Below are 10,439 nucleotides of genomic sequence, written 5' to 3' on the forward strand. Positions count from 1 at the left end.
GAGTTTTATTCAATTAGAAACATAATAACATCGATTTTATTGAAACTGATGTTAACTTACCACTTACAACATTGGTCTTGAATAAAACCGATGTTAACAAAAGCCCTTTATTTATAAAAATGTCATCGTGTTTTTGTTAACACCAATTTTATTAAAACTAATGTAACTGCTTGAAGTTAATTTCATCTTTTGTAGAAGTGGAGGAATCAAATTACTCCAGGGGATGTTTGGTAGGGGAGAATTTTTTTATGCTCGAGAGTCGTGATTCTTGGAATCATAAATCCTAGGAATCATGATTCTTGATAGTAAATGAAATCCATTTGGTTGGTCATAAATGTTCTTGAAAATATTTATATAAGTTTTCTAGGAATCAAAGACTTATGTGTTATTTTTTTACCAATTACTTAAGTCATTTAATAATCTAATAAAAGTAATGTGACATTTTTACTGCTGTTAAAAAATTAACTCCTTTCCTAGGAAAGTTAGATTCTCACCTTCCCACTTGGGAAATTTTTTGTGGGAAACTATCTAAAAGACTTTCGCAAGAAACCTTTTCCAAGAATTTTGTTTTCTTAAAGTAGGTACCAAATATGATAAATTAAGTTTCTTAATCAAGATTCTTAAGAAACTAAAAATTTTCCCCTATCAAACGCCCCAGAAGTAACTTTAAGGGGGCGTTTGGTAGGGAAGAAATTTTTTCAAGTTCGGGAATCACAATTTTCGGGAATCACAATTCCTAGGAATTATGTTTCTTAGGAATAAATAAAATTTGTGTGGTTGATCATTAGGAATATTTACATAAGTTTCTCAAAAGTTAAAGAGTTACATGATATTTTATCATTTATTTTAAAGTAATAAGAGTAATATGATATTTTTATTGTAGTAAAACAAATATTAAACTCGAGAAAGTATAATTCTCACCTTCTATGGAAAAGGTTTTGTGCAAAACTGTTTGAAAAACATTCCCAACAAACATCTTTTTCCATAAATGCTAATTTTTTAAAATGGATATCAAACATGAAAAATCAAGATTTCTAGCTTAAAATTCCCATAAAACTAAAAAATTTTCCCATACCAAACGCTCTCAAAGAGAGTTACTTCTAATCTTCATAATTCATTTTTCTTAAAATCTAATGATTGTAATGTGTAACTAATTGTAATCATTAAATTTCAATTAATAATATATTATATTCAACATATTATTAATTGAAATATTTATGTTAAATGATTATTATTCAAATATTTTTTAAAAAAAAATATAAAATTGTATAACACAATAACTATAATTATAAAATTCTTTTATAATTTAATAATTTTAAGAAAAGTACTACATAAATGAAAAAAAATGGATAACACAGTAATGTTATATATCTAGTATGTTCCAAAAATTAAATAAAATTAAAGTTTATAATATTCTTATCTAATCTCATTTTATCTTGTTCTCGTATCTTCTCATATTCTAACTAACAAACGGACCTTAAAGAAGTAAAGAATGCATAATAAAATATTCTATTAACATTGTGAACACATGCAATCGAAAAGGCAAAAAAAGAAGTTTTCGCTGGCTCATGAAAGCCGTGTTGAGAAAATGACTGGCTCAGCAGTAAGAAACTGCAATACCAAAATCATGAAAGGGTCAAGCAGAGAATGAACATAAGAATAGGAGAACAAACCACCATATATGGGAACAAAACATTAATAATCTCAAGACGTGTGTTCTTTACTTTGGGGTGGTGGGGACTACCATACCATTAATTCTCAAAGAAAAAGGTTTCTCAAGGCAATTCCTTGTCGCTGAAAAACGATTTTATTCCAGCAAGTCTCCGAAAAGAACATGTCAATCTCCAAGTAGAAAAGCTTACCCAAAAAAAAAAGGCCAAGTCAAATTTAAAAATATTTCTACATAACAGTTCTTATAATGAAACTTATGAGTCAAATTTAACCCTACAAAAATTAATTTGTAAGGTAAAGATTGTCTCCTAATTATATACACTATTATGATGATCATCACTACTTAATGTGATATTTTCAATACACCTCTCTCACACCGAAAACTGAACATCTAAAGCGTAAAGTTTCGAAGATTAGATATCTACGAGTGATCCGATAGCAAATAACATGATAGACTCAGCAACAAATTGCACAGATAACAATCTTTGATTCTATCTTAATATTATGAATTATGGGTCTAACCGTAGCCGTTAGCAGTGTGCGGGAATTACGTGACACACAAAGGATTATGGAATTGGAATAGTAAAAATTGACAATTAGCTTGATATTTTAGTCCTTTGCTCTTATTATGTAGATTTTGTTTGATTTAGTACACAAACTAATTAAATAGACAATTGCGCCTGTTCACACTTCACAGGTCAAACGTATATATGTGGTCATTGATATTTTGGATATGAAGATGAAAAATCTGCTGAAGTGCAAAACAAATTCTCTACACCACTCTCTTAGGAAACGTTTATTACAAAGAAAATTTATTCAGTTTAAAAGGTAAAAGTAGTTTCATCCATTGATGTTAAATTAATAATAAATATTACATATACGTGCATAACAAATTACGAATGCATTAGAATATCAATCATTTATTATAATTAGAATATCAAATATTGATTTGGTCATCCATAGATATTATTTATTTTGCTAACTTTAAAATGGGACAAATTCACTATTATTAAAACACTCATATCAACATCTGGCAGTTCTAGTCAAAACGAGCTTGAACACTAAGTATACGGCGGTCTTTGATTTGATCTTTTGGTTCATGTATATGGAGAAAATAATGGAGGAATTGTAGCTTTAGCCCTTCGCTATACTCTAGTCTCCAAAAACAATCTATAAAGGCCAATTGAATTTCACTAACAATAAAGTAGTATCATGGCTGAATTCTAATATAAAAAAAGGTTGCTCTAATGGTTCAAACTCATTTGGATCCTTCTGCATTGTTGAATAACATGATATAATCATATTGAACAGAAAAGGACAAGTTTTATCAAATTTAATTTAATTTATAGATCCTACATTCTGATGTATTTTATTTGATAAAAATTGTATCTTTGCCTATCCTATATGGTCATATCATCATATTACTTAACAAGATGAGAGTCCAAATTCTTCCAGCATAACTTATTATGGGGGGCTTGTAGATACACAGAAGAAGGGAAATGAAATACACCCGTAAAATTATATACAGTCTGAGATAAAGAATTAATTCACAATCGAGCAGTTAAATTAAAGATAAACAACCAAAGTGGTTAGCCAATATAGGCTATAAGTATAACTTAGTCCAAGAAACACAAATTCCCAGTAGAAAAGCTTGGGAAATGTCATGCTACTATTAGGCAAGTTGGGGTTTTATACCCAAAGAGAAGGTACAAAAGCTTGCCCAAAGGCATTCCATAAAAAAAACTATTTCCCTCACACACTCCTGTCACTTGAGAATCTCAAATGCCCCCCCCCCCCCACCACCAATAAGGCTTAAAACCCTAGTATTTGAAATTGGATATACAATGATTTCTGTCAAATTTCAAAATCCCGTCAAGTTTCTCTGATTACCACCACCTCTAAAGAATGACCCCAACATTGATGGCTATAAATCATTCAATAGAGCTCCTTTTTGGTGTAATAAATACAATTTAAATTTCCAACATTAAAGTAAGCACATATATTCAAAGTCAGCCCCTTTCTCTTCTGCAGTTACCCGGTAACAAAAACCTGAATCTCTCTGCATTATTCAATAAATATGCTGGAAGATGCACTGCTGAGTAAGAATGAGGAATAGGTCCCAATTTCCCAATGATCTCCTTGAATGTATACTCTTCTGGAAGCATGTCGAATAAGTCAGCCCCCTTGCATATAACATCCTGAATCCTGTCAGGGTTCAAGTAGTGAGGGAACCGCACGCGATCGTAATGGCTGTAAGCTTTCATCTTAAATATGAATTCGTTGATATGACGAAAACAGAAGCTACAATGCCAGCCAGCATCGGCCAGCAGCACATCAGCCTGTCGATAGTGTGCATACCAAGTCTTGCCGGTCTGGTATCTATGGATTGACGCCCTCCAACTTTTGTTGTCCAAAAAGAACTCGAAAGAGTATAAATAGTTCTTTAGTTGAAGATGAAGAACTGGAGGGATCCCATCACACCACCTCAAGAGGTTAATTGTGTGCGCGCTTGGAATCTCATCAACATCGGACATTATCAAGAGATCGTCGTCTTCTATGCCTGCTATCCTCAGAAGCTGATCCAGGGCAACTCTTTGATAAGCCTCCTCAATAAAAGGATTTTCTTTTTTCTTGAATCTCCCTCCAATCACCCCATATGTTAGGCGCGACTCAAGAAACTTGAACTTGTCCCTATTGCCCGAAAATAGCAATGGTTTGACAAATCCGGTAAATGTTGAGTTTGATTCAAGGAGTACATACTGCGTCACGTAAGGCTGCATTTCTTTCCAACGGATAGTGAGGATGTCGACTTCATTGCTGAACAAAACAGCGTCAAAAACTCGTCTCGGTGACTCACGAATCCCCCAGCCATGAAGCTTGCAGAGAGACTCCATTGACACGTTCTCGTGATAATAGTGAGGGATTTCATGGAAAGGCTTTGGAGGAGATTCCCACAGTGGTCTTAGAAAGTAGGAGATTTTCTGCCCGTGCAAATAGAGACCGAAGATGCCAACAGGAACAATCACAAACAGAAATATATAGGTTTTGAAGTCCAATCCCTTTAGAATACACTTGAGTCTTGACATGCTCAGTGCTGCAGGAGTTCCATTCTGCATAGTAAGCACAAAACAAATCTTCAAGTTACACGGATAACTTATGGATCATAAAACTCATACCATATGCTTGACTGCGCATAACAACATAAAAGTATAAAGACTGACAATGGACATGTAAAATAAGATAAAAAGAAAAAAGGCATTAAACACACTGTCATTATTTTCACAAGGAAAGAACTTAGACACAGTTTTATAGCTGCTTTTTGGTATCGTTCTATAATCAAATCTTCGAAAAATAGGAAACGGGATTCCCAATAGTAGATAAACATAAAATTTAAACCTACTATTGTTCAAAAAACACACACAACATAGGTAGATCGTTTAGAAAGGGGAACAAAGGATGAAGGAACCACACATTCAAAATTGAATTCAGTAACCCCTTCAGAGGTTCAGAAACATTAGAAAAAGGAGAAATTATGGATTCCATAGGAGTGAAACAGCCTATCAATCAAAGCATAAACCCATAAACCGAAAATTCGAAAGAAAAAAAACAATACACAAATTAATCATATGTAACATCTCCAATACAAACACACAACTAACAAATTAAGGGGAAAAACTATTTCCTTCCATCAAAAAACCCCATTACCAAAAACTCCCAGAGAAGCACAGTAAAACGATGAACAAAATTAAATTGGATGGTGAAAAGAGTTAAACTTGACACAAACAAACAGAAAATTCAAAACAAACAATTCAGGAAAAAAATCGTTAAACTCAAATTTCCCATTTTGCATTGCCAGTAAAACCCAACAGAGGAAACTCATCAAAACCATATCCAAAAAAAAAAAAAGACAGCCAAATATGAAAAAGGGTAGAGTAGAGTGGAATTAAACAAAAACTCAATCTGGTGAAGAAAAAAAAAAGCAAAAAAGAAAAGAAAAGAAAAGAAAGGTACCTGTCCACAAACATCATCGCAGATATCATCAGTCTTCTTAGAATTATAATAGCCCTCAGACATGGTTTCGGAGAAAACCCCTCAAAAGCAAAACAAAGTGTTCTGTTTTTTGGTTTGTTGGGTTTATGTTATGAGTGACACTGTTTTTTAGCACTGAGAAAATATCGAAAGTAGATCAAGGGGTTGAGAGCAAAGGGGTAAAAACCCACTAAAGCCACGATCTTTGAGTCTCTCTCTCGCTCTCTCGTAACGTCAATTATAGCCGTTTGGTGTGGTTTTTCGTTCTTCCACCAGAGAGACCCCTCTCTCTCCTCACAATCTTAATGGGACGATGAGGGGGATTTCATTTAACTACACGCCTTCGTAGGGATACGCATTAATGTAACCTCCCAATTGATTATTTTCTTTTTCTAAACAAAAATGTTAGTATGATATTGCTTTTAAGTTTGTTGTTTACTGGTATTTCAGTCAATATATTTATAAGAGGAGGAAGTATAATTTTAATAATTATTATATTATTTTTATAACTTAATATAAAATTTAATTTTTAAGAATTTAATTGTTGAATTATATTTATATATTATTAAGATCATGAGTGTCAAAATTAACAATAACAAAATAATCAAATGATTTATATTTTAGTGTATTTTGAAATATTTATATATTTTCGTCCCTACAATATCATTACTCTAAAACGTGTAATTTTAATTTAAATGAAAACTCCATTAATTTGATTATAAAAACAAGAGTAAATTTTTTCGCAATATACATTCATCAAACAATATGCAAAAATTTAAATAAATACATATTTATGTATATCTTAAACCATTATACGCTATTCACTCGACAAAAAATAATTTAGTTTTTACATGTATCTAAATTCGAGATTTACATACCCAAATAAAAAAGAAATATGGAATCAACTATGAAGGAGTTAATAAAAAAAACACAACTCTCACCCAAAATAATCCCAAGGTCATCATGTTGGTTTGTCAGCTCCTACAAAAGAATCTCCTTCCACATCATCTATTGTAGTTCATATGCTCCCACGAATGAAGGTTTATGATCACATAGGTACTAATCGCACGATACAAAATTACAAGGGTGAGTTTATTATAAAAAGAATAAAAAAACATCATGACAATAAATTGCAAGGAAACTATATCAACAATCATAATCATACTCAATAATCAATCAGTTCAACATACACTTAATAACTAGTCATCAACTTTTCCATAATTCTAATCAATCATGCTCAATATGATGCATGCACCTGACCTCAACTCTCAAATGCAATGTGCTACCATCCGTCAAGAAATAGCCTAAGCGTGTCTACGCAACACTCTCACTTAGGAAAACTAGGCAACAAATGTCGATGTCACTCTGACGTGCACAGGCAACCCCCCCCCCCTTCCATGGTGATCAGCTTGAGTCACAAGTGAGTTCCAAACTAAGTGACATGCCCCCAAGTACAAGTATTTTCTCACATGAAAAACTACAGGTACTTACTCACAAAGTTTATACTATTTTCATGCAATATGAAGTATGAAACATGGGCACCATCAATGCACTAACCGTGGATAATTAAAGATTTTAAGTCACCCCTTCACTCCAGAGATGCTTAAAACTTTCTAACCACTCTATTCCCCCACCAGGGATATCCATCATTGTCACTGCACCCCCTATGTACATACATAACATACATTCATCATAATGACATTACCAACATCAACATCATCTCATCTCAATATCATCATCTATTAGACAAGTGGCCTCAAATATCTTAAGAAGGGGGGGGGGGTTGAATTAAGATATCACAAACTTTTTCCTAATTAAAAATTCTATTTTGATTTTAACCCAAAACCCAAGATTCCTTTCAAAATGAATTCCTAAATAATTATGCAAATTAGACTTACTGAATAGAAGCAATAAGCAATAATAAATAAAGGAGTTTAAGGGAAGAGAAAATGCAAACTCAGATTTATACTGGTTCGACCACACCCTTGTGCCTACGTCCAGTCCCCAAACAACCCGCTCGAGAGTTCCACTATCTTGCAAAAGCCTTTTACAAGTTCTAAACCACACAAGGGCAACCCTTCCTTTGTGTTCAAATTGCTTTACAACAAGAGACCTTTGATCTCTTAATCCCTTTTTAGAAATAAGATGAAGAGAAGAAGAAATCTCTCTTGAATAGATTGAACAATAGAGCACTCAAAATAATTCCTTATTGAATTGCAAGTGTATTGGCCAAGGAATTTTTAAGGGGATAAGATAATTTTGCTTTTGAGAGGATAAGACCTTTTTTGTTCTGAAAAACTCTGAGCAAATTCGTGTTCCAAGTCACATATAAATAGACCTTTGATGGCCATTAAAAAACATTTGAAGAGATGTGACTCTTGGAAATTATTTTCTGAAATTCTCCTCTGGTAATCGATTACAAGATTTGTGTAATCGATTAAAGGCTTTAAATTTTGAATCAAAACGTTCAATAACAGCTGGTAATCGATTACCATCCATGTGTAATCGGTTACACATTATAAATTTTGAATTCAAATTTCTAGTGACTGTTGTAAACATTTTCAACTGCTGGTAATCGATTACAATCCTCATGTAATCAATTACATGCCTTCAAAAAAATTCAAAACTATTTTAAAAATGTTTTAGGAAGTGTTTTGGCCACTGGTAATCGATTACATCCTCTGGTAATCGATTACCAGAGAGTAAATCTCTTAAAAACATTTTTGCTTAAATTCATTGGCCAAACCTCTTGTTGTTTCAACTTGGAATTCCCTTCCTAAATCACTAGAGATCTGTAGAAGCAAGCTTCATGATGATGAATCAAGTTGATTCAAGTAGTTTTGATGATGACAAAGATGATGATAAAATGCCCAAAGAATGATTTCAAGATTGAGTCAACAAGTTCAAGATCAAGATTGATTTCAAGTTTCATGAGAAGAAATCAAGAAGATTCAAGTATCAAGAGAATTTCAAGTTTCATGAGAAAAAATCAAGAAGATTCAAGTATCAAGAGAAGTTTGATTTCAAGAATCAAGAGAAGATGAATTCAAGATTCAAGAGAAGAAATCAAGAAGACTTCACAAGGGAAGTATTGAAAAGATTTTTCAAAAAACAAACATAGCACAGTTTTGTTTTTCAAAAGAGTTTTTCTCAAAATTTTCTAAGCTACCAGAGTTTTTACTCTCTAGTAATCGATTACCAGTTTCCTGTAATCGATTACCAATGACAAAGTTTGATTTCAAAAGCTTTTAACTAAATTTGCAACGTTCCAATTGTTTTTTAAATGGTGTAATTGATTACAATATATTGGTAATCGATTACCAGAGTATCTGAACGTTGAAATTCAAATTCAATTGTGAAGAGTCACATCTTTTCATAAAATACTTTGTGTAATCGATTACATGGTTTTGGTAATCGATTACCAACGACAAGTTTTGAATAAAAATCAAGAGATGTAACTCTTCCAATGGTTTTCAGGTTTTTCTCAAGGTTATAACTCTTCCAATGGTTTTTCTTGACCAGACATGAAGAGTCTATAAAAGCAAGACCTTGACTTGCATTTCAATAACTTTTGATATATACTTTTACAACCTTTGAATCTCTTTGAACATCTTTTTGAACTTCTTCTTCTTCTTCTTCTTCCTTTGCAAATAGCTTTCTGAGTTTTTTGGTTTCCAAACCTTGTTCTTTCATAGAAAACAAAAGTGAGATATATCTTTTCATTCTCTTCTCCGTTTTCCAAAAGAACAAAAGACTAACCGCCTAAATTCTTTTGTGTCTCCCTTCTCCCTTTTCAAAGAATTCAAAATGACACAGTATGAGAATTCTTTTGATTCTTCCTTTTCCCTTAAACAAAAGATTTCAAAGGACTAACCGCCTGAGATATCTTTTGTTTCCCCTTCACAAAGTTTCAAAGGACTAACCACCTAAGAACTTTGTCTTAACACATTGGAGGGTACATCCTTTGTGGTACAAGTAGAGGGTACATCTACTTGGGTTGTTGTAACTGAGAACAAGAGAGTGTACACCTCTAGTGGATTAGTTCAAGTGGAGGGTACATCCACTTGGTTGTTCAAAGAGAACAAGGGAGGGTTCATCCCTTGTGGATCTTTGCTTGTAAAGGCTTTTACAAGGTTGAAAAGAAATCTCAAGGATCGTAGGTCGCTTGGGGACTGGATGTAGGCATGGGTTGTTGCCGAACCAGTATAAATTCTTGTGTTTGTCTTCTTTTTCCCTACACTCTTTAATTTCCGTTGTGCACTTTAATTATCGCTTTTACTTTTGGTTAATTTTCAATTACTGTTCTTTACTTTCTTAACTTTGAAGTAAAAGCGTAATTAAATCTAGTAACATTAAGAAGGATAGATTTTTAATTAGTAAAGGTTCATTAATAATTAATTCAACCCCCCTTCTTAATTATTTCGAGGCCACTTGATCCAACAAGATCTTCTTGATGATGTATCTTGAATTTCTTGGATTTTTGTCTTGAATTAAAACTTGAGAAGCGTGTCTTGAATTAAAACTTGAGAAGTGCATGATCATATGGCATCATCAAAGCATCAAAGTCAAAGTCTTTGCTTCTACATCATCAACATCAACATAATCTCATCTCAATGATATTATCAACATTAACATCATCTCATCTGGTGTAAGTTCCATTGGAGCTTGTAGGCCTAGGATCTTCTTTATCAATGGATTCCTTTGCTTCTTGGAAGATGAATGGCAGCGGAGTGGAGAAG

General features: G+C 32.9%; 1 protein-coding gene across 1 annotated transcript; it reads right to left on the bottom strand.

Annotated features, from left to right (window-relative positions):
• Positions 1-3,217: 3,217 nt before the first annotated feature.
• On the bottom strand, positions 3,218-6,061 carry LOC114400882. Its single transcript, XM_028363543.1, has 2 exons — positions 5,683-6,061; positions 3,218-4,781 (listed from the first exon to the last, which is right to left on the bottom strand). Exons 1-2 carry the CDS (start codon positions 5,743-5,745, stop codon positions 3,681-3,683), a joined length of 1,164 nt encoding a protein of 387 aa, XP_028219344.1. The 5' UTR covers positions 5,746-6,061; the 3' UTR covers positions 3,218-3,680.
• Positions 6,062-10,439: the final 4,378 nt, after the last annotated feature.

Source organism: Glycine soja, chromosome 19, assembly GCF_004193775.1.
Source record: "Glycine soja cultivar W05 chromosome 19, ASM419377v2, whole genome shotgun sequence".
NCBI lineage: Eukaryota > Viridiplantae > Streptophyta > Magnoliopsida > Fabales > Fabaceae > Glycine > Glycine soja.

Excerpts from the sequence above, each read along its gene's own strand:
- LOC114400882 (XM_028363543.1), bottom strand. The coding sequence starts at position 5,745 with ATGTCTGAGGGCTATTATAATTCTAAGAAGACTGATGATATCTGCGAT. Across the intron at positions 4,782-5,682 it reads GCGATGATGTTTGTGGACAG|AATGGAACTCCTGCAGCACT; the intron begins GTACCTTTCTTT and ends CTTACTATGCAG.